Source organism: Manacus candei, unplaced genomic scaffold (genome assembly GCF_025592945.1).
Source record: "Manacus candei isolate 608988 ecotype Guabito, Panama unplaced genomic scaffold, ASM2559294v1 h1tg000086l, whole genome shotgun sequence".
Taxonomy (NCBI): domain Eukaryota; kingdom Metazoa; phylum Chordata; class Aves; order Passeriformes; family Pipridae; genus Manacus; species Manacus candei.
Window position 1 is genome coordinate 1,384,506 of NW_026138134.1, and position 24,079 is coordinate 1,408,584.

Consider the following 24,079-nt stretch of genomic DNA (forward strand, 5'->3'; position numbering starts at 1 on the left):
GGGGACACTTGGGCATGGCCTGAGTCCACCCCTCCCTCCTGGCCATGCTGACACACCCCTTTAGTGCACACATGGGGATTGGCAGTGTGAGTGAGGGGGGCACAGACATACCCCTGACCTCTGCAGCCCTTGCGGGGTTGGGCTGTGCCCCTCACCACGGGATCCTTGGTAGTTTCTGGAGTGTGAAGGAGCAAGGAAAGGAGAAAGGCAAGGATAAACGGGAGTCCAGCTCTGCTGGCCAGTGTGTTTCCCTGGGGCTGGAAGGGGATGAGGGTCCATCCTGCCAGTGGAGGTGAAGGTCATGGCCATGAGTAGGATGGAGGTGAAGGAGGTGGTCATGTGCTCCCCGTGACATCACATCATCCATGTGACATCACACCTTCCCTGTGACCTCACAGCTCCCCTGTGACAACACATCCTTCATGTGACATCACATCTCTTCTGTGATATATCATCCCTGTGACGTCACATCCTCCCAATGACTCACATCCTCCCTGTGACATCACAGCTCCCATATGACGTCAACTCCATCGTATGACATCACATCTCTCCTGTGATATCATCCCTGTGACATCATGTCCTCCACTCTGACATCACAACTCCCATGTGACATGACAGGTCCCCGTGACATCACATCCTTCCTGTGACATCACATCTCCCCCATGATGTCACAACCATCACATGACATCATATCATCCCTGTGACATCACAGCTCCCATGTGACATCACATCCTTCATGTGACATCACAGCTCCCTATGATGTCATAACCATCATATGATGTCACATCTCTTCTGTGATATCATATAATCCCTGTCACATCACATCCTCTACTCTGACATCACATCTTCCCCATGACATCACATTCTCCTCTGTGACATCACACCTACCCCTTGACGTCACCTCCCCCTCTGACGTCACTGACCCCCCAGAACACCTTTGTGGCCCTGGACCTCTGGGGGGCGGGGCTGTGCTGTGACATCACATCTTCCCCTGTGACATCACATCCTCCCTGTGACATCACATCTCCCTGTGATGTCAGATCTCCCCCATGACATCACATCCATCATATGACATCACATCTCTCCTGTGTGATATCAAATCTCTATAACATCACACCTGCCCTGTGACATCACATCCTCCTCTGTGACATCACATCTCCCCGTGACGTCAAATCTCCCCCATGACATCACATCCGTCCTGTTACATCCCATTTCCCCTATGATGTCACAACTATCATATGACATCACATCATCCTCTGTGACATCACATCTCCCCCATGACACCACATCCTCCCTGTGACATCACAGCTCCCCTGTGACATCACGTCCTTCCTGTGACATCACAGCTCCCCTATGATGTCACATCCATCATATCATATCACACCTCTCCTGTGATATCATATCATCCCTGTGACATTACATCCTCCCCATGACATCACATCTCCCCTATGACACCACATCCTCCCTGTGACATCACAGCTCCCCTATGACATCACACCTTTCCTGTGACATCACATCCTCCCCATGACATCACAGCTCCCCGGTGATATCACATCCTCCCCGTGACATCACAGCTCCCCGGTGACATCACATCCTCCCTATGACATCACACCTGCCCTGTGACATCACATCTCTGCTATGATGTCACATCCATCATATGACATCACATCTCTCTGTGATATCATATCAGCCCTATGACATCGCGTCCTCCCTGTGACATCACAGCTCCCCTATGACATCACATCCTTATCTGTGACATTACATCCTTCCTGTGACATCACATCTCCCCTATGATGTCACATCCGTCATGTGGCATCACACTTTTCCTGTAATATCATGGGTAGGATGGAGGTGAAGGAGCAGGGTTATGGCCATGGGTAGGATGGAGGTGAAGGAGCAGGGTTATGGCCATGGGTAGGATGGATGGAGGTGAAGGAGCAGGGTTATGGCCATGGGTAGGATGGAGGTGAAGGAGCAGGGTTATGGCCATGGGTAGGATGGAGGTGAAGGAGCAGGGTTATGGCCATGGGTAGGATGGATGGAGGTGAAGGAGCAGGGTTATGGCCATGGGTAGGATGGATGGAGGGGAAGGAGCAGGGTTATGGCCATGGGTAGGATGGATGGAGGGGAAGGAGCAGGGTTATGGCCATGGGTTAGACGGGGCAGAGCCAGGGTCAGACCTGCACAGCACCACAGCAGGGTCAGGCTGGGAGGGACCACGGTGGGTCACCTGGTCCCACCTCATCCCGGAGCACATGGCACAGGGTTGTGTCTGGAGGGTTCTGGAATATCTCCAGTCAGGGACACTCCACAGCCTCGCTGGGCAGCCTGCTCAGTGCTTGTCACTGCAAAGGGAAGGAAGTTCTTCCTGATAGTCAAGTGGAACTTCCAGGCATCGGTTTCTGCCCGTGGCCTCATGTCCAAGTGGTTGGCACCATGGAGCAGAGCCTTCTTGTCACCCCTCCTTTACATTTTTATACCTATTTTTATTTATATTAAATATATATATTATATATTTACCTATATATATATAAATATGTAAATATACATTTATTATGTACATAGGCATCATATTTAAATATATATTTTCTATCTTTATTGTGTATATACACATAAATATATAAAATATATATTTACATATTATGTATATACAAATATATGAATATGTATTTTCTGTTTGTGTGTGTATATGCACATAAATACATAAAATATATCTTTATCTATTATGTATATACACATCGTATATAAATATGTATTTTCTGTGCTTATGTGCATATATACACATAAATATATAAAATATCTATTTATATATTATGTATATACATATATTGTGTATGTATATATTTTAGATATATTTATACATTTTTATATTTATATTTATATTTATATTTATATTTATTTTAGACCTTCCTTAATTTATATTTCTTTTTTTACTTCTTATTTTTATTTTATCATTATTATTTATTTTATGATTTTTTTATTTTTTTTTTTAGACCTTCCTTTGTTTATATTTCTGTGTTTAGACCCTCGCCCAGCCGAGCCGGGTGCTGCTCATCATCCCTCCCTCCCTGCCCATCCTCCGCCCTCTGCGCGGCCGGGGGGCACCGGCAGGAGGGAGCGGGGGGGCAGCGGGAGCTGGGAGCGGAGGGAGGGAGGGAGGGAGGGAGGGAAGGAGGAGGAAGGGAAGGAGGAGGAAGGAGGCACCTGCGGGAGGAGGAGCGGGCCGGGGAGGGGCTTGGCAGGAGCCGCAGAGCTGCGAGCGCATCCCCCGAGCCGAGCGGAGCCCGCGGGGACCGGACCCGCTCCCGGAGCCGGGCGGGGACCCGAGCGGGGCAGGTAAGGCACCCCGGCCCCCTGAGCAGGATTTTTAGGCGCCTGCGCCCACTTGTTGCTTAGTAACTCGCCAGGTATTTAGTGTGGGAATCAGTGGCTCGGGCTGGGGTGAGGGGGGTCCTCTCTGGCCGTGCAGTAGGGAAGAGGCGCTCGGCACACGCTTTAGAGGAGGGATTAGGGGAAAATTCCTCACTGTGGGGAGGCACTGGGAAGCTGTCGATGCCTGTCCCTGGTTCAAGGCCAGGTTGGACAGGGCTTGGAGCCACCTGGTCTGATGGAAGGTGTCCCTGCCCATGGAACAAGAGGGACTTCGAGGTCCCTTTCCAAACCATTCTGGAATTCTGTGAGACTCCAGACCCCCCGGTTGGTGCCGGGCTGTGCAGGGGTGCCCTGCTCAGGACTGATCCCACGCAGGGGGGATGCAGGGGTGATGCCATCGGGGTGCTCAGATGCCTCCTGCTGTGGAGGGGCAGCCTGGGATCGTGTTTGTAGCCAGAGAAAACATCTCTGATGTCCCTGATTCCCAGCAACTCTCTCATCTGACGCCCTGGCTGTGGGTTGTGACCTGTGTTCTTGCTGGGAGAGAAGATCCTGGGGGATCTGTGCCCTTGGGCAGGTTCCCTGGCTCAGTGGTTGGCTTCTCTTGCCAACCAGAGACCTATTAAATGAACATACTTCCTCCTCTCCCCCTCCTTGCTGATTGTTTTACTTCTGTTTCCCTTTAACCTCTGACTCGAGGTCTCTATTGCACCTTGCTGTGCACCAGGTCCATAGTTGTAAACTGTTTTATTGCATTTACTCCAGGGTCATGGGTGTGTAGGGAACCAGAGCTGTTAAAGGGAGCCTCTTCTGTGTCCAGGAGGATTTGTGTGAGGATTCCCACCCAAATCCCAGGGGAGAAGGAATTCCAGCGTGCAGCCTCCTGCAGTCAAGGGACCTGCATGGTCCTGGGGCTGCAGGGCTGAAGATCACTGCTTCCCTCTGGGATTTATACCTCCCTCCCAAAGAGGCAGCTGACAGATGGGAATGTCTAGAATTTAAATTTCAATAGATTTTTGCATATCACTTTATCTTTTTGTCTTGCCTCCCTCCCCAACTGGACATAGAATGCATTCCTAAGCATTAATATTATTGATGCTGTTGTGCGGGAGAAAGGGGCTTCCTATTTAAAACTGCCAGCCCTTTGTTTGCTGGAGCCCTGGGGCAGGGGATGCACACTCTGGAAAAGAAAATTCCCAGGGAGAGCTGTTACTGTGATCACAGGAGATGCTTTGCAAGTAGCCATGGATCGTCTGTTCATATTTGTTCAGAAAACCTCCTAAAAGCCATAGTCCATTTTAAGAACTAAATGCCCTGCAGGATCTGATTATTTGTGACAGAGAGGACAGGAGGCCTCCCCTTCCCTTCCCTTTCCACTCTTCCCTGACCTCCTTTGTTCTGGGCACCACACAGGCATGATAAAAGAGGCTCATTTGAAATCAAAGCTCTGCACTGGAAGAGAAAGGAAAAGAATATAAAGCAGGCAAAACAATACATTATCTGCATTCAGAAGTCTTAAAAAGCAGACTTAATTCACCTCAAATCCCCAAACTATTGGGTCCAATTTTCACTTTCAGTGAAGTTTTTTACACTTCTTTAGCTGTGTGAGGAGGATGGATTTTCATCCTCTTTTAGCTGTTGTTTCCTGCCAGTGCTGTGTAAGGTGACTGTAATGTGAATGAAACTCCTGGCTGTGGTGTGTTGCCAGTCCAGGTGAGTGGCAATTTTGCTTCCAAAGGCAGAATAATCTCAGGGGTTAAGAGCTAAAGTATGAATAGGTTTGAGTTGTAAACAGGAAAAGAACCAATCTGGGAAGGGCAGGTCAGCGTGATTTGGAAGTTGCTGCTCTGGGCTGTGAACAGTTGCCCTCGGGCTGGTGGAAGGGGTGAGGGGCAGCTTTGGGAAGGGATTGGGAGAGCAAAAGGGCTGGGATATTCCTTGTCCTGCTGGGAACACCACATACCTCAGGAAAGTCTGCACCAGGACTGAGGTAACAGCCCAGGAAAGGGAGGTTGTGTGCTTTGACTGCTCCTCCTGCTTTCCACATGGATTGCTCCTGCCCCTTCCTGATGGAATCAAACATTGGTTCCTTCCCAGTGTCTTCCAAGGCCTTGCATAAGAGCAAACACCCTGTCCGGGATCCTCGTTTTTTCAGCTTGTGTTGTTTGTTGATTCCTGTTTGTTGATTCCTGTCGGATCCATTCCCATCCCTCTCCTCCTCCCCCTGCCCAGGCTGGAGCTGGGGGAGCGTGGCTGCTGCTCCTCTTCTCCCGCTTCCCGATCCCACCCCGGGCTTGGCTTTGGGTGGTGGAGGGACTTGGGAAGGCTTTGGGCTGTGTGTGTGTCCAGAGCACTCACTGTGACTCAGGGTCAGCCTGGGGCACTTCCAGGGGTTTGGGAGATCTCCAGTTAGCAGCAGGAGTGGGAATGGTGTGGGTGCTGCAGCTCCCCCTCGGCCCTTGGGAAGCCCTTTCCTCAGGGAAGGAGCTCATGGAGCACACGGTGGGAGGGCAAAGGCAGTTTGCCTTCAGATCAGTGTGACTTTGGGGACAGGCAGTTCTTGACTTCTCCGAGGCTGTGCTTGCTGGAGATGGGATGATAATATTTTGGTTTAGATTGTATTAGAGGGAGGTTGAGGTGAGGTGAGCCACTGAGGAATTCCAGCTGTAGCAAGAGCCAACAGCTCCAGTCATCACCAACAGGGAATGTGGGACATTGTCATCCCTGATGAGCTGGAGAAACTTCTGACAGAGATGAACCTGCTGTGGTGTCACATAATGGCTTAGGTGGCATCTTGGCTCTCGAGTGTTCTGTCTCCCTGATTTTCAAGTATCTGGAGGATTATCCAGTGCAGTGACCTGGTTGTTGATGTTGATTCTTACCTGGTTGTCTTTAATGCTACTGCTTGAGGTTCCAGAAATTTGCTAACCAGATGGGCCACATCAGAACAGCCTCTGGGGTTGTTCTGAAATAGGGTTTCTTCTCAAATTATGTAGGTTGTGTAAGTATCAGAGGTACATCCAAGTTGCAGCATCACGTTCTCTTTTCTGTTAATTTAGTGTTGCACAAAGGCACATTTTGATGTCAGGTCTCACATTTCTGGGTGTGGTGTGAGGTCAAACAGTCCTGGTATCTCAAAGTGAACGTGGGTGGAAGGCTGACACCATCTCCCTGATGGGCAGATCTCATGTTTAGTTCTGCCCGTGATAGCACCTGAGTCAGAACATCATTTTTTAAGAGGATCCTTAATCTCCAAGGTAGGCGAGATAAGCAAAAGGACTGCATTAAACTCTGCTGGAACACAGGGATTTAGCAAAATGAGGTAAGAATGAAAGAGAAAAAAGGTATTTCAAGTGTCTCTTGATATTTTTCTCCCAGCTTGTTTCCCTTGCTCCCCTTGTCTCCCAGTCCCACTGCTGGCCCTGTGACCTCTTTGGGTCACCTGAGCTGCTGACCCTTGTGTGCTGGCTGCCCTCATCTCTGTTGGGTTGTTTCCAATCCCCCTGGTTTTCCAGTTTTGGCCTCTGATAACTGTTTCCTTTACACTGCAGCCCCATCCATTTTTATTCCCAGTGGCACCCTGAGGCTCAGGAGTTCTCTGACCCAGCCTGTCCCTGCTGCACCATCACTGACACTCTGCTAGTCAGCACTGCTTGATTTTCCCAAATACAATTCAAACTTATTAATAGAATTAATAGACTGACCTTGTCAGCCCTTGTACCTTTGGAACCTCCCTCCTGTCTCAGCCCTCAGCTACATAAATAACTGATCTATACCTCCTAACCACGTAGCACTTCCCTTGGGGTAGGTGTGCTGGCCTTCAGAGATGAATTCAGAGGAGGGATGAATTCAGAGATGTCCTGGGCTCTGTTTGTTCAGGAGGTCAGATTGTATTATCTTAGTGCTCCCTTATGGCCTTAGAGTCTGTGAAAAGATTAGTCATGCCTTTAAACTGGAAAGTAAAACAGATGTCTTGGTATCAAACATAGGTGATATGCTTTTGCATCTGGCTCAACTGGTGGTTATCATTCTTATTCCATTTTAAACACTCAAGAAATTTGGCGTAAGAAGATGGAAAGAGGTTTTGCTGTTGTAAATAGTTCCTGGTTATTAAATGTAGTTTCTCATTGCCATGAAGAAACTTCTCCAGGCAGTTCAAGCTGTGGATCATCCTCGTGCATGTCACTGCAGATGGGTGATTTTGGCTAAATGAGAGCTGTCAATGTGCTTCTGAATTTGCAGTCTCCTGTCTCTGGAGGAGGAGTGATTAGACCCAAGTGCAGCAGAAGCTGAAGGTGTTGTATAATCTGGGCATGCAGGAGCAGGGAGGGAGTTTCCAGGCTGGTGGATCTCTGCTGCCAGATGTTCCTACGCTGACCAAAAGGAGCCAACGCTCCAACCTGAGCCAAGGGCTGATGTTGGAAAGGACAAGGAAGAGCTGGAGTTGTGCTGAGGTGGCTGCAGACACTGCCCCAAGGGAGCCTGGGCAGATGCAACACAAAATGCAGCTTTCTTAGCACCAGGCTTTGTAAAGAAACACAACCAGCACTTACCAATGACCTTCTTTGCTCTCCATGTGCATGGGCCTCTCGTGGTGGCTGGAAGTGTGTTCTTTTTCTTGGCTGCTTCTCATCATCACAGTTCATTTGAATGGTTTTTATCAAGGGAAGCTGAAATTAGTCATTTTTACCGTCTTCCATGACTTCTAACACAGAGCCCAGCCTAAACTGATGGCAGCCTGGCACAGGCTAAATGCTGCAGCATCAGAAAACACACCAGCATTTTGATTTTATTTTTCTCTTCTTTACAGCAAATCAGTCAGTACACATTCATGAAGGTTATTGGAGATAGAGGGATATTTTTGAACTCTCATACCTATGGAATTCTAAAATTTCTCTTGGAAATCTTTATGCCCAGTGTAGAGATTATTGAGATTATTGATGTGTTGGTTGGTCCTTCCTCAAACCCAGCATCCTGCTCAAGGACTCCAGGCTAGTGCTTGGTGGTGCATGGTTCCACATTCTGGTTGGGGTTTTTAGGGCTGTATAAATTAGCTTCCAAAATAGAATGTGCTGTGGCAGGAGGAAAGGAGGAAAATGTCTTGTTGCTAAGGAACATGACAGAGAACTGGGAGATGTGACTCAGTTCTTGGCTTGGTATCATTTCTCCTCGGTGAGATGTGGGTCTGCAGAATGTGTTTTTCCAAGCGAGGGGATGGATATTAAATGTATTTACTGATGTTTTGGGGAGGGTCAGGATAACTGATGCTGTGTGGAGACCCAGCTGAACTCACTGCTCACGCCATTAAATGTGCCCTTGAAGTGTGTGCAGAATATATGGCAAAACCAAGCCCAGCTTCTCATCTCCTGATTCTGCTCTTTCTCCAAAGGAGTCTGTTGCTGCTCTTTCTCTCCCTCTCCCTGCAGCAGTTTAATTTTAGAGGAGAATGGCTCTGGAAGGGCTCAGAGCCTGGAAACATTTTGGCATGACTTGCTGTAAATCTCTCTTCAGAGAGGATGGATTTCACTTTTGGTCTGAGATCCCTTTCTTTACAACATTCCCACACCTCTTTCCATCTTTGATATTGGGGCTGGTTGATGCCGTTTGTTTGTGTGTCTGGAGCTCTGCAGCCACACGTGGTGCTGCCCCTGAGCTCCGCGGGGGCCAGCTGGGTGCTGTGACCTGTGAAATCACTGGGAACCACAGGAACAGCAGCCTGCCATGTGCTGGGAATGTGGGTCAGCAAACACCCTCCAAGATTGTTCTCATGGAGTCAAAGTTTACCAGCCCTGCTTCAGAAAATGTGATGCTGTGACCCTAGGAAGGGGATTTTGTCGAGGCAGGAGTGCAGACCCAAAATAACAGTGCTGGCAGGTGCTCTTGGTTTGTGGAGCAGGGGTTTGTTTTCCCTTAAAAAAGGCTGAAAAGGCTGGAGGGGACAGGCAGAGGGTTTGGGAATCAGGCAGAGGGCTTGCCAGGATGTCCTGGAGGAAGCTGCTGTCATCCTGGGTGGGGCTTAGAGCAACCTGCTCTAGTGGAAGGTGTCTCTGCCCATGGCGTTAAGATGAGTTTTAAGGTCCCTTCCAACCCAAACCATTCTGGGATTCTGTGATCCTATTCAAAATCTGGATGTCCCCTGGTCTTTGGGAAGAGCAGGGTGAGTCAGGTGGGAGATGCTGTTCCATCCTGCAGGATTGACTGTATTTTGTTCTTGGAACCTTTGCCTGATGGGGTTTTTCTTGCTGAAAATGGAAAGAAAACACCTCTACAAAACAGATTTGAGGGCGCAGTAAGGCTGAGTTTATTGAAAAGTTTCTCCTCGATTGGTCTCCATGATCAAAAACCAAGCAGTCGGCAGCCACTGCTCTTTTTCATCCTACCTTTCCTTCTGTTGCCAACACTTTGGGCAATGGTAACTAAATATTGTAATTGTAATTCAGTATTACATTCTGGAAGTGGTCTGGAAGGGTTTTATGGGCAGACATGATAGTGCTGCAGTTTGGGCTGAGGCACGAGGGGTTGTTGGGCTGTGCTCTGCTCTTAGGGCTGTGAATCCCAAGGAACTGTTCCCCTGAGGAATCCACAGGGGCACGGGAGGCACCAGGAGCTCGGGGAGCAGGTCTGTTCCTGGGCTGTCTCCTCCACCCCCTCACCTGGGCTGCTCCAGCTCTGCCCTAAGAGCATCAGGGGCCACAGATTATTCCTAATCCGGGTCACGGCGGTGGCTCAGCTCCCAGAGCAGCCTCAGGGACAGGTGTGGGGACACACAGCAGTGCCACCCTGGGCTCTGAGCTTGCAGGAAGGCACTGCAGTCCTCAGCAGGAGGATCCCTGTGGGTTCCTGAATAACTAAGGAGGGCATGTTGTGCTGAACCAGAGCGTGGAGCTGCCTGAGGAGCTGGTGGCTGACAGGTCTGTGCTGTAAACAGAGGAAATGCTGCAGGGCCTGAGGGTGAGGGAGCCCTGCTTTTAATGAGGTAATTGTTATTTAATAGTTTTTATCCATGTCAGGAGAATTTTGGACCTCGCTTACACTGCCAAAGCTGGTGGTAAAGCATCAACAGCACGGCTGGGTCGATAAATGTCCCTCAGGGAGGCACCGTGGCACCTTCCCAAACCACAACAAACTACCTGGCACGAGTTTCCCTTCTCCTTCCCTGCCTTCCCACCTTTTGTGGGCTTTGGCCAGCACAGTTATGTCAGCTGAGGGAGGAGATATTTTTCTTGCTCCTAATTGACCCATTTGTGCCAGCAAAGCTCCAGTAAAGTCCCCAGCCTCAGGTGGAGTTTTGCATTTGGGTTTTGCTTGGGGTTTTTTAGCAGCCAGGTTATACTAGATGGAGAATTTGTCTTTGCTTGTTTAGGCTAGGATATTGAGACAGACCTGCCTTTCTGAGGAAAAGCAGCCCCTGCTCCTTCTAGGAAAGTCTCCATTTCTTGGTAAACAATGTGTTTTATAGTGGTTAAATCTGAGGTGGAAAGTAATAGGAATAAATGCGATATTGGTGCAGTTTGGCTTGGCTGTCAGTTGGTAACTCAGCAGCATCTCTGGGGAGAGCAACCATTTAAAATTCTCTCTTAGTAGTGCTGGTTTCTGAATTTCTGTCACACTTGTCAGCCTGAACACCTCGTGTGGAGACCCAAGCTGGGAGTGGAGCAGATGGATCACATCCCTGCTTTACTACTGGGACAATAAAGGTGGAAAGGGCTGACTGTTTTATCCACATCTGCTTAGTTTGTAACACTGGTAGATTTGTTCCTGGTCCAAAGCCGATGCCTTGATTCCCTAATTTCCCTGCAGTCACCAGTTCTGGGTGCAGGACAAGTGTTTGTGGTGCAGCAGGAGAGCACTGCTGGCACTTGTGGGGCAGCAAACGTTGGGGACCAATGTTTTGGAGCAGAAAACATGGATTCTGCAGGAGTCCTGGTAGCCCTTGGCATTGGTGCTTATCTAGAAGCTGGGACTGCTCTTATAAAGCAGCTTCATCTGTTCATCAGCTCCATCTAAACCAAAATGAATTAATGAATTCATGAATTACTCTCTCAGGATCCATCATGGTTGGAGGGTCAGTGATGCCAGAGGGCTGGGAAGCAGCATGGAGAGGATCTCACCTTTCCCTGCAGGAGGGGGCAGCTTGTGAGCAGATCCTTCTCACACACCTACCTGCTCTTTGTTCTTTTAATCACCTGTCAGCACAGACAGGACTGCTCGGATTTTCTTGCTGTTCTCTTGTTCTTCCCCACCCAGGAGCAGCCTCACGGCTCTCAGTGAATCATTCCTGTGTGGATCTAGCACTCTGAGCCTGGGGTAGGCTGAGAAAGTCTCCTCCTGAGCAGGCAGTGACTTGGGGGCGAGGGAATGTGTGACCAAGGAACCATTCAGACCTTCCAAGGGGCTGTGGAGAAGGGAATTTCTGGGGACCAAACCTGCCCTGACAATCTTGGGCTGCTGCACCAGTTCACTAGGGGAGGGAGTTTGTAGGAGTGTGATTAATGGTGCAGAAAACAAGACAATTATTTTAACCTGCACTGAGTGGCTTAAAGGCAGAGCAGATTTATTGTGTTTTAAAAACTCAGGTCACTTTTCTGGTCATGAAGTCAAGCATCAGTTCCAAGCCAAGTCGTACATCTCTGGATCATGCAGGTGCATCCATTGCACCTTTTCCTGGTTTTAGAGCCTGAGGTGACACCCAGAAGTCACTTGGTGATCTGGTCACCAGCATTAGTAGTAGAATTTCTGCAGGACTGGAATTAGATGCATTTTTCTCCATTTAAAATCCATTCTCTGATGGGCTCATTTTTCATTAAGTCAAGCAAGGCACTTCATGAAGAACTGTATGTGGAGTGTGTCAAATGATTCAAACGAACACGCAGATGTTAATATTTGCTTTATTGGTGTCAGTAAATGCTTTATTTGTCTGTTTGCCTGTTATAAAAGCATCTGTCTCAGGTCTCTCACCTCCAGCAGTGTTGTCCAGCAGCCTGAGGGTACTAACTTTTGGAATTCCACACAAGTCAGGATGAGACTGTCTCCATTTATCTTTGAGCTGGGCTGATAGGAGATGATAAATGAGCCCTCACTTTCCTGTGATGATGGATACAACCAAACCCCATCCTAACTTTGTTTGGCATGTCAGCACAATCTGTTCCTTTATTGTGTGTAATTAAAAAACCCCATCAAACTGCAAACACTCCTTTAATTAAAGCCCCCACAGCCACAGTTTGTCATGCTCAGTGCTCTGTGTTTGTTAAATGATCTGGGTTTGATTGCTGAGGATGCACAGTGGGGTTGGGGGGAGTTTTTAGGGTTTCAGGTGTTGGGATGGTGCTGAGGATCAGGGTGGTGTCACATTGCTAAAGGGGACTTTGTGCAGAGGGAGAAGTTTGCTCTACTCACATATGTGAGTGGAATCATGTTTATTTATTTATATATAAATATATATAAATAGACTGCATCAATACCTGGTAAAATAGAAGGGAAAATACTGAGCTGTGTAAAGGCATTAAACCATCATGAAGTGGTATAACTGTGTTCTTGGGACAAGGTTTTTCCTGTTGCCTGGTTGAAGAACCCCCTGTGTGAGGTGTTTCTCCAGCCATCTCTGTTTCTCTGTTGTGCTGAGTCCCAGTTCCAGAGCTGCTCCCTGGATTTCTCCCTGTGAGCAGTGGTGACCCTGAAGGGATGGGCCTTTGTCCCCAGGGGTCATCCCTGCTTTGGCACAGCATTACTCTGCTGACTTTTGGTTACAGTGTTTGTGGGTTTAGTGCAGGTGGAATATGTGGCTGGTTGTCTTTCCTCCCTGGGATGTGAGGGAGGAGCAGAGCAGAGCCATTGCTGGTGCTGCAGGAGCCTTCACAACTTCCTGGGCTGTAAAGGCTCCCTCACAAAGCTCAGCCCTTTATGCCCAGCGACTTGTTCTCTTCAATAGAGCTCTTCTGTTGAAGTTAAACTGCTTTTAAATCATGTACACAATAGCACTTTTGTCGGGGAGGCCTCTCCCTTTCACCCAGGGCCTCAGGAAGAGGGGTTGACATTCCAGGGCATTGTTCTGCTCCCATTCAACCTGGGCCCAGCCTCTGCTCCCGAGGTTGGCTGTGTCACCCACTTCTGCCCTGCCTGACTCTCCTTGTCCTTCCACTGGGAATTAAGCTCTCCGGAGCAGGGCTGGATGGTTTTGGCAGAGGGACAGGTTTCCCCAGCAGGAGGTTTGGAGGGAGGGTCCTGGGCCACATCCTCCTCTCTTTGTAGGTTCTTGTGTTTGTTCTGGAAGGGGATAAACTTCATCTCTTCCATCAGCTACCTTAGTTATCTGTTAAATAAAACAAAGGCAGTAATGGGCTGCCCAGAGAGGTGGTGGAGTCCTCATCCCTGGAGGTGGCCAGGGAATGACTGGACATTACACTCAGTGCTCTGGGCTGGGAGACAAGGTGGTGTTTGGGCAAAGGTTGGACTCTGGAGATCTTTTCCAATCTCAGTGACTCTGTGGTTCTGTGTTTTTATTTTGTGATGGCTTGAGCATACTGAGGGAGTTAAACAGCCTGGGATGGCCCAGCTGCAGGAGGTTCAGTGAAAGCAGGGGTGTGCTTGCAGGGCAGATACAGCAATGAGAGAGCTACAAACACCCTCAGAGACTGTTAGTCATCCATTTGTTCCAGAGGTGCCTTTCACTACTAGAATGAGAGCCAGTAACAAAGCATTTATTCCTGAGTGTAGATTACAGACTGTGTTTGCACTGGAGATGACTAGCTTTTCTAGTTTGGCCTTGTTCCTTTTCCAGAGATGAGAATTCCAGCTCCCAGGTGCTGCCCACCGTCCAAAACAGCTCCCACCTGAAGCTGCTCTGCAGATAAACGTGTCTTTGTGTTAAATTCCTCCCTTACAGCTCCTGTTAATTCTGCACTAGCCAAGGATAACAACACAAGCCAGGTCTCTGTTTAGTATTGAACCTCGGAAAAGCTGTTCCTGTAAATAATTGTTATCAGTGTTACTACATTTCTTACGTGCTCTGTAGAACAAGTTCTGCCCAAGGCAGCCAGATCTGAACTGAAGTGGTTGTTTTGTTTTGTTGTGCAGTGTCCAAAAAGCACGGGAAGCTCATCACCTTCCTCCGGACATTCATGAAGTCGCGCCCAACGAAACAGAAACTGAAACAGAGGGGGATCCTCAAGGAAAGGGTGTTTGGCTGTGACCTGGGAGAGCATCTGCTCAACTCTGGCCACGATGGTAAGAAACACTCTGCTCCTGAGCTCTTCCTCCTGTGGGAATCTCATCTCGGGGTGGTTGGAGCCACAGAGGGCTGAGGGTGGGTAACGAAAGTCGAGGGGGAAAGAAAAGCTGAGGGGAATGAGGAGCAATGTTGTGGTTTGATGTGGGAAGCGTAGTGGTTCAGTGTGGGAGCACTGCAGATGCCTGGAACTGCTGAAGATGAGTTTTCAACCTCTTGAAGTCTTTGAATAATTCTTTTTTCAGGAAAATAAGTTTTATTTATACATAGGTGTCAGTGATTAATTAACAGGTGTGTTAAATCTCTGTATTTCTCTAACTTGTTAGCTTTGTATGATTCCAGCACAATTCACAGTGTAAATCCTTCTTCTGCCTTTTCCCTTGATTTCACAGAATTTACAGGAATTAACTGGGTGTTGTTTTTCATCCCAGCTTACTTTTCTCTCTGTTGTGGCGAGATTTCTGGATCCCTTCTCAGTCACTTTCCCTTCCCAATCACCTCTTTAGGGAGACAGAGGAGAAGAGCTCTCCATTCCAAGAAAACTCTTCCTGGGATGAGCTTGGGTTTCATGTGCTTTTTCCTCCCCTCCCCCTGGGCCGTGCCCAGTCCAGGCTGTGCAGGGGAAGTACCTGGAGGTGCCAAGGAGCAAACAGAGCACTTGGATGCTGTCACAGAGACTTGGATGTTGTCACAGGTCACCAGCCAGGCTCGTTCCATTGACAGCCACACTGAGGGGTGTTTAGCAAAGCAGGATGGAGCAGCCATGGGCTTACCCGGGAGTTAAAGGCATCAGGAAATCAGGGATGGAAGTAGCATCACTGTCTGGCTGTGTCAGTTTGGTCTGTTTGCTGGTTCTGCTCCTTGCAGAGGGTTTGCAGCAGTTCTTGTGCCTGAGTTGTTCATCCGATGTCTCCCAGCTTTTTTGTGCAGGCTGAGGGAGAAGTGATGGAACATTTGGGGCAGGAAGGGAGATTCTATTGTTACTTCAGACTCCTGGTTCATCCAGTGCCTTTTGGAAAAGGGCTGGCAAAGGGCAGGGAGCTATTTCATGCACTTTTTCCATGGGATTCGGTTGGTAACAGCAGTGTGCCCTCCCTCCCATGACACAGAGTGTTTTACTACCAGTTAGTGAATAATATGAGCTTGTTCTTATGGAATCAGGGCTGTGGGAAGGCTCTTTGCCCTGTTAATTGGAACCAGTAGGAATCTTTACTGCTGGGGCTTGGAAAGCATCAGAGAGCCAGAACCTGGCTGGTTTGGAGACAGGAACAGACAGTAACTCCTGGAAGAGCTGCCGCAGGAGTTGGGAATTCACACCATGGTAACTATGGAGCTGGGTTTGTGTTCATGCTGTGGGAGCAGCCTTGGAGGGCAGGAGCCATGCCAGCAGTGAGCTCATTAGTGGGAGAAGGAACGTTCCCTTTATCGCCAGCCCTCTCCGTTTTTCGTTAGGCACAGGTCAGCCATGGCTGAAGCTTTGCCCTGCCCTCTCTTCCTCTGCCTTTAAGGGTACGTGTTTTATTTAGCATTAGAAGACACATCTTGAGCTGAACTGCACTGTTCTACCCAGTGTTTGACAGTCTCTGGGAGCTCTGTCCTTGTCCTGGTCGCTGCCCACCATCACTCTGCCTGAGCTGTGCTAATGAGGGCCCTGCAGCTCAGAAGTCACCAGTTGCTTTCCCTCTTGATTTAATAACTCTTTCCTAACTCCCTGGAGTGCAGCAGATCCAATTTGAGTGTTGCTAACAGGGGCATGGCTCCGTTTCCCACAGCAGGATTGTTGTTTTCTGGGTGATTCAGCTCCTGACCTGTATTCCAAGTGACGTAATCCCGGGATGGGTTTTGTGGAGACGTTTCTGGGGCCCTGTGAACTGAGCTCTGTGCATGCACAGCATTTTAAGATCCCCTCCTTCTGTAGCATTAATGTGGCTCAGTCCTGGAGCCAGAGGCAATGCTGACCTGCTGAAAGGTGTCGGGGAGACCCTGAGGTGAATTAGAGCATAACCAGCACAAAGAATTTCCTGGGAGCACAGAGAACACTGTGGCTGAAGTCTGTGTGTGGTACCTGCTGGTGATGCTTTGGGATCACAATCTAAGTTCAGAAGAACAAAAAGAACCCAATGTATTCATTGCTTTGTTTAAGTGAATTCTAGTTTTGGTAGGTCAGTGTCCAATACCCAGAAATATTTAGCAGGACTGAAGGAGCAAATGACACCATGCCCAGAGACTGGACCGAGTGACGTGCTGACATTGAACCAAACTGGAGTTATGTTAAGAATTTTATTAATTATCAGCTTTAGGAAGCTGACAAAGCCTAAATTCTCAAAAATGTGCTGTAAAACATGAGTTTTGCAGTCATGAATATTTGAAACTTTGCTTGTCTTTCAGGTGGGAATTGGTGAGTGAGAAGCGGAACGAGAGAATAAAAGGGATGAGGACAAAACCTGCAATAGGTGTAACATTTTTTTAATAAAGCCTCTGCTGAGGCAGCTGGCTCAGAGTGCTTAGGCAGGAGAGGAGTGTGTTTGCTCTGTGCCCAGAGGGGGACTGACAAACACAGAGATGTTTTACCTCCTGCAGTACCTTGTCTTTCTGTGGGCTCAGCAAGTCCCTGCTCGTTCTGCAGCCGTCCAGCCTCGCTGGGAGGGAGAATAACTTGCCATGAGCTGCACAGGAGGAAAGTGATGCAGAACTGTGACCTGGTTTGATGGTATAGAGGAGGATCCCATCCTGCAAAGCTCCACCTTCAGCACACGCCGAGCTCTGACCTAGCAAAGCCTTTGCTGTGGTTTACCTGAGGTTTTGGAATGTGGCTTCCCTGAGTTTTTGGGGTGAAGCCAGTGCTGTCCCTGCTGGCAGGTGCCTCTCAGGCTGGCAGGACAGAGCATGCAGCTTCTGAACTTTGGGACAGGATGGTCTGTGCCCAGAGATTGTCCTCGGGGAGGGTGTCTGGGTGAGGTGGGATGGATGGAGCAGGGGCTGGTGGTGCTGCTGCCTTGGTTGCTATTGGTGAGGAGGTGGTTGTCATTTCCCTCTGTGCTGGGTGGATCTGAGCAGTGACACTGAGCAGGAACAGGGAGGGAGGTGAGGATTTGAACAAGTGTTTGCAAGAACAGTGTGAGGGACGAGGCACCTTCAAATCCTCCTGTGTGCCTGGTGATTCATGGTGGGGATTGAGGTGATCTCTGGGCAGTGTCCTGGGGTTTGGTGTGTTTGTTGTTTAATTCCAGTTTGTGTTGTGCTGACACTGAGCTCTCCAAACAGTGCTGGAGCCCCTCTGGGGTAGGAGTGCCACCTCCTGTGGTGCCCAGCAGTCCTTTCCCCAAGGCCCTGGGAGAGCAGTGAGGGGAAGGAAGCTTCACTGTCCAGTCTCTCAGGTGAGGTTCTGAATCATGGGCAGATCACAGGATTATTTTCCAAAATCATTTGTGTTCCAAGCTGCTTGGGGTAGTAGGAATTAGGAGCCTCTGTGCTCCAGGTGTGTTGCTCCCAGTGAAAGTCTCAGCAGTCAGTGCCTTGGTTCATCTCCTGTCACATGTCAGCACTGACTGATGGGCTGGGCCGTGCAGGAGTAGAACTGGTTTTGATAAGGAGGGATTTTGAGCTCCTCTATTGGGTCTAAATCTGGCACAGCCTGTGGTGATGCTCCCTTCAAGTATGTTGGTTTGCACAATATTTCTCCAGTCGGCTCTGTCTGCATCCCATCCCAGTCCTTACTCATCCCTTGGCTCCTGCTGGGGTTGAATCCTTCCCCTGCCAGGGCAGTGTCAGTTGGAAGCAGCCCAGGCTCAGCAGGGAGGATCTGTTTCTTCATCACCCTCAGAGGTGCTCCCAGTTGGTTTGGAGCTGTTCACACCTGCCATGGTTTGGTTTTCCAGAATCACAGAATATCCTGAGTTGGAAGGGACTCACAGAGCTCATCAGTCCAACTCCTGGCCCTGCACAGACACCCCAACAACCCCACCCTGTCCCTCAGAGCGTTGTCCAAACCCTCCTGGAGCTCTGGCAGCCTTGGGGCTGTGCCCACTGCCCTGGGGAGCCTGGGCAGTGCCCAACCAGCCTCTGGGGGAAGAACCTTTGCCTGAGATCCAACCTGAGCCTGCCCTGACACAGCTCCAGCCATTCCCTTGCGTTCTGTCACAGTTCTCTGGAGCTGTGAGATGCAGCAAATTCACCCTAATCCCTGACTCCTGAAGAGACCTTGGTCTTGTTCCCTTTTTAGGTGGACATTCTTTTTTCCCCCAGATTTTTTTCTCCCGAAGGAAACCAAACAGGCCTTAACTTTAGCTCGAGCCCAGTGAGAAGGTTGTGCTCGCAGAGGGTGTTTGCTGAGCGTGGGAGCTGCTGAAGTGCTGCATTGCAGCATCTGCTCCATGGCCTGGTTTGTGCCTCGGAATATTTCCACCCAGAGCTCCCCCAGAGCCCAGGTGTGTGACACATGTGGGAGAGCAGGGATGTGAGGAGGGATGTCCTGCTGGGCTGCAGAGGGGCAGTGCCTGGGGAGCTGGGCACGTTCCTGGAGCTGGTGGAGGTCCCAGGGTTACGGAGCTGCCGTTCTGCTCCCTCGGGATGGGTCGGCAGCACCAGGGAAAAGCCACGATCCCCTCGTGGGAAGGAGGGAATCCTGAGCTGCAGCACAGGAGGGGTTACTGTACTTCTTATTCAAATGCTCTGGGAATGATGTGCTGGGATTGCTTGGACTGCAGTGGATGGGGGATAGAATCCTGCCTGTTCTCCCCAGCAGATATTCCTGTTGCCTGGCACTTGTTGGGAATGACCCTTTCGCTCCCAGTGTTTAGACCAGAGCACAGGCTTAGCCCTGGTGCACCTCAGTATGGTAATGTCAAGTGTTCACCTCGAGGGATAATCCATCCCCACAGCCCAGCTGCATCCACAGAGGATTTTGTGGGCTAAAAGCAAATGGCATTTTTTGTACCTCTTTATGTCTTTGTCACATTGATACATCCCTAGCTTCTGTCAGGGGAAAAGATAAATTGAGAAATGGAACTTTTAATTGACAGGTTTCCCCTGGTGAAGGATCTGTGCCTCATTTTTGTAATTACAAAATACCAATAATTTTTGTAATTACAAAATACCTGGTCAGGAAGAGGGATTGGCTTGTTGCTGAAGACATAAATGCCTATGAAAGACAAAGTTTACTAACACACCTGATCTTCCTCTCGGTCCTTCCTGTTCCCCACGTTTATTTGTAATTAATTTGGGCAGGCTGGGTAGGATTAAAGAAAAGCTGAAATGGAAGCTGAGACCTTTCAGAACTGTGTGTAAGGTCATGTTATGGCAGACTGGGAACCTCCATCCTGGTATTTCCTGGGCCTTAGGGATGGGTTTATTCTTCTGAGCTGGTTGTGATGCTCTTCAGACAAGCTCTGTAACAGCACCTCAGGGTTTCTGGTGCCATCAGGGCTTGTCTGGGGTCCTCTGGTGTTCTCCATCCCCTGGGCCATGTCCTGGCTGCAGCTGGGTGATGGAGTTGCCTGTGATGTTAATTTATGGCAGATTTGGGTATAGAGAGAATATTGTCACCAGAGCAGAGAAACACAAGGAATGAGATCTTGGCATCCTCCTGGCAGGGATCTGTAAAGATCTGATTCCCCTTAGCTCACGAACAATCTGGTAATCTGAATATCATCCCTCTGGTTCCTGGTGTTAGTGTGAGCAGCCCCTTTTACCAGCCAGTAATTTTCATTATAATAAAGGTCTGCCTGGCTGGCTTTGGATCTTTGCCATCCGTGAAGGAAGCCTTGATTTGGAATTCAGGACAACTGAGTCTTACATATTTAGTAATTTCAGTTTTTCTTGATGTTTTATTTTAACTCTGAGAGGGTAAATGTAATCAGTTTCTTTGCCCTGTTAATGCTGAAGAATGAACTAGAACATGACAAACAAGCAAAGCAAACTTTGCTGAAAAGTAGAAAGTTATAAATATTTACAAAATTGTAGCTTTTTCTCCTTCCTTCCTTTAAATACTGTCAGTAACTGTAAACACAAGGTGGCCCCTGAAATCCATTTATATTGACAGGACTAGGGGCAATGGCTTCAAACTGAAAGAGGGTGGGTTTAAATGGGGTATTGGAAAAAAATCCTTCCCTGTGGGGGTGGTGAGGCACTGGCACAGCTTGCCCAGAGAAGCTGTGGCTGTCCCTGGATCCCTGGAAGTGTCCAAGGCCAGGCTGGACAGGGCTTGGAGCCACCTGGTCTAGTGGAAGGTGTCCCTGCCCATGGCAGGGGGTGGGACTGGATGAGCTTTAATGTCCCTTCCAACCCAAACCATTCTGGGATTCCATGTTCTGAAGGCCCAGGTGAAATCCCTGCCCATGCTGTCCTTGCCAGGGAACTGCTTTGCTCCAAAGTTGTCGCTTCAGAAGGACTTTGCAGCATTTGCAGGGCTTCATGGGGAATAGATCCTCAGTTTGTACCTGCCCATGGCAGCACAGCAGCCTGGCCTGGAGTTCCCAGCTGGGTTTGGAATTGTTGGGACTGGAGTGCTGGCAGAGCCAGACCATGGCTTTGTTTGAGCAATAATTCTTGCTCCTGGGCAAAGGGTTATTGAAGTGCTGCCTGAACGAGGCAGGTTGTGTGTGTGACCTGCACCATTCCCTCAGAGGGCTGGAATTGGCCACAGCCTTTCCAGGGGCTGGGGGGATGTTGGCTGTGCACGAGGCTGAGGGTGTGTGTTGGCTGTGTTCACTCTGTGAACCAACCCTGGGGGCACTTTTGTACTTCCAGGAGGTATTTTCAGAGGATCCAAGCTGACAGGTTTGAATGGGAACTGAAAAGTTTCAAACCTTCAAGTAAGTTCAACTCTGGCATCCTGCTATCCTGGTTTTCCTTCTATGTCTAGAGGAGTTCATGATTCGGACATAAATCAGAGTTTTGAAGGGTTTGTTTGCAATTCTCTTTTCTGCTGAGACATTTCTTGTGTGACTTTGGCAAGTCCTTTAAAGCAGGATTCATCTCCTTTACTTATGGACATCGAGCTGTTATCCAGGGATGTCTGGAGGGTGATCACCTTCTCTGCCATAAAAAAGTGGATCCTAACTTCTCCATTGGCACAGCAGGAAAAATAGTGCATCAGTTCTCATCCAGGAATTTTTGTAATGCTCTCCTGGATAACTGGGTTTTGTATATCTTCATATATATATATATATATATTCATATGAGGCTGCAACTCATAAATCAGGGCTGTATCCCATGTTTCCTGATAAGCCCATCTAATGTAGGTATTGAGGAAACTGGAAATCTCCCTGTTGTTCTGCCTCCCTTAGTAGTGTATATGTATATATATGTAAGTTTATGTTATGCAGTGAAGAAATACTGGCCTGTCTCAGCATTTCCACTTGCACCTGAGCCCATGGCTCTGTGTACACATGGCGTAAATGAGAGGGGAAATGGTTTTAAAGTTGCCCTTTGGGGCAGTAATCCAGTGGAGCTGTTGTGGCTTGACAAGCTCTTTGAGCTCACAGGTATAAACCATCCCCTTCCCTCCATCCTGCTCTCCTGGCTGTCCCTTTTTTTAGGAGAGTGCTCATATATTGAAACCAGGCAGCCTCAGATGTGCCAAAACCAATTTTCTTCTGGTATTTCATGGTTTATGGTAATTTTTTATCCCAAATCCATCTCCAAAGGACTCGAGCAGTGGCCAGAGCTGCACTCAGAGCTCTGGCAGGTGAGCTGGGAGCTCAAACCTGGCTCTCCTGCACTTTTGTGGCCTTGGGGAACTTGTTTGTTATCTCCCATTCCATCTCCAGGCTTGTAAAATCAAACTGACAGCCCATATCTGCCCTCAAGGTGCCACAGGGCAAATTCCTAATACCCATGAGGTAGATCAGGAGTGTGATAAAAATACCGATAGTATTCATTCCACTGTTAGCACAGATGGGCATGTGAGATCCAGTTGGGAATGTCTGTAGGAATTAAGTGAACTCACCTGTGTGTTTTCCCTAAATTTGTTGTGTTCCCTGGTTGGGTTTGCATCCCAAATCTGAACATTTCAGGTGTTCTGGAAACCAGACGATGCCAAATTCACCGGAATTCCCTGTGAATTGGGGCAGATGAGTGGTTTAGGTGCCTAAATGTGCCTTTGGATGTGGTGGTGTTGGCTCTGCACATCCAGCCTTGTGTGACAGCAAAGGTGGATCCAGCAGCCTGGATAAAAGGGCAGTAGTTGACCCAAAGTGGAGATGAGCAGAGAACATTCCCCTTCCTGCAGATGCTGCACAAACTGAACACAAGTTGAGACGTTCAAAGGCCAAGAGCTTTGAGCTATTTTGGGCAAATTTCCAACCGTAACAGGCACTGTTATTGCTTCACCATCTGCCCTCTCAATTGCTGGAGCTGGAGGTTGTTGGGGACAGGGTCAGCATTACAAAGGGGGACATGGGGGCCCCGTGGAGGTCCCTTGTTTGGGGGACATCCCTGCAGAAAGGGGCTGAGCAGGGAACACAAGCCTTTGCTGTTTAAAAAGAGACAGTTTCTCTCTCCCCTTCTCTCTCTCCCTGCCTGCAGCTGTGAGGAGAGAATTCTTTGTGCCTGAGTGACCCAGAGGACAGCAGGGAGTTGAAAATTAATTTGCATTTCGAAACATTACAGCTGTGGGGGGAGCAAGCACGAGGGAAAATGTCACAGTCAGTACAGGAATTGCTTGTGCTCTTATCTTGCTGCTCTTAGCAAGGGGAGAACTTTTTACCCTCTCAGTTGCAGTGAGTATTATTGATCTAAATAAAAAACTCCAGCACTCAGGCCAAACCCGAATGTATTGTAGTATTTTATTGGATAGTAGGGAAAATTTCTTCACTGAAGGGGCTGTCAAGCATTGGAACTGCTCAGGCTGCCCAGGGCAGCGGTGGAGTCCCCATCCCTGGAGGGATTTAAAAGCCCTGTGGATGTGGCACATGGGTCAGTGGTGGCTTTGGAGGTACTGGGGAATGGTTGGACTCAATGATCCCAGAGGGCTTCTCCAGCCTTAATGATCCTGAAACAGTAAAAACCAACTCCAGAGAGCTGGCTGGACACAGCCTGGGCCGTGGATGTGCTGTACAACACCTCCAGTCGTTGGTGGAACTGCAGTGAGCTGCCCTTGCAGCCCTGAGATCCCAAACTGGAATGTCCCTGCTGCCCCAGGACCTGCCAGCCGTGCTTATCGACCTCCCCTGCCTGATGCAACCCAGGATTTATGTTCCTCAGGCTTGAACTTTGCACTTTGCTTTCACCCAGCCCTGGCTGAGCTGCCATAAAAGAAAAGTCCAGGCTGGCAAAGCAGAGTCCAGTGCTGATTCCAGCTGTGTCTGGATCTGCTCGCGGGTCCAGCTCATGGGTTACAGTTCCCTCTTCCAGGATTGCCCTTTCCCAAGTGCATAAGTCCAGAAAAAAATCAGTGTGTGTGACCAGGAAATGGGGCAGCTCATGACAGAGGGCTTGGATTTTACACAAGTGGGAGTAATAATGTGGGTCAGTTCTTGGAAG

At 48.9% G+C, this 24,079-nt stretch overlaps 1 protein-coding gene across 6 annotated transcripts in view; it reads left to right on the plus strand.

The window, feature by feature from the left end:
• Positions 1–24,079, plus strand: part of ARHGAP32 (Rho GTPase activating protein 32) — a 187,528-nt gene that overhangs the window by 135,840 nt on the left and 27,609 nt on the right. For 5 of the 6 annotated variants that reach the window (XR_007908469.1, XR_007908470.1, XM_051812391.1 and 2 more), the window contains one exon: positions 14,446–14,595. Coding sequence is in view for 4 of the 6 variants with exons in the window: in XM_051812391.1 (XP_051668351.1) it covers positions 14,446–14,595 (150 nt within the window). In the remaining 2 variants the exon portion in view is untranslated. Of the gene's footprint in view, positions 1–3,196; positions 3,337–14,445; positions 14,596–24,079 lie in introns of those variants that run through there. The other variant, XM_051812395.1, reaches the window with a different exon arrangement.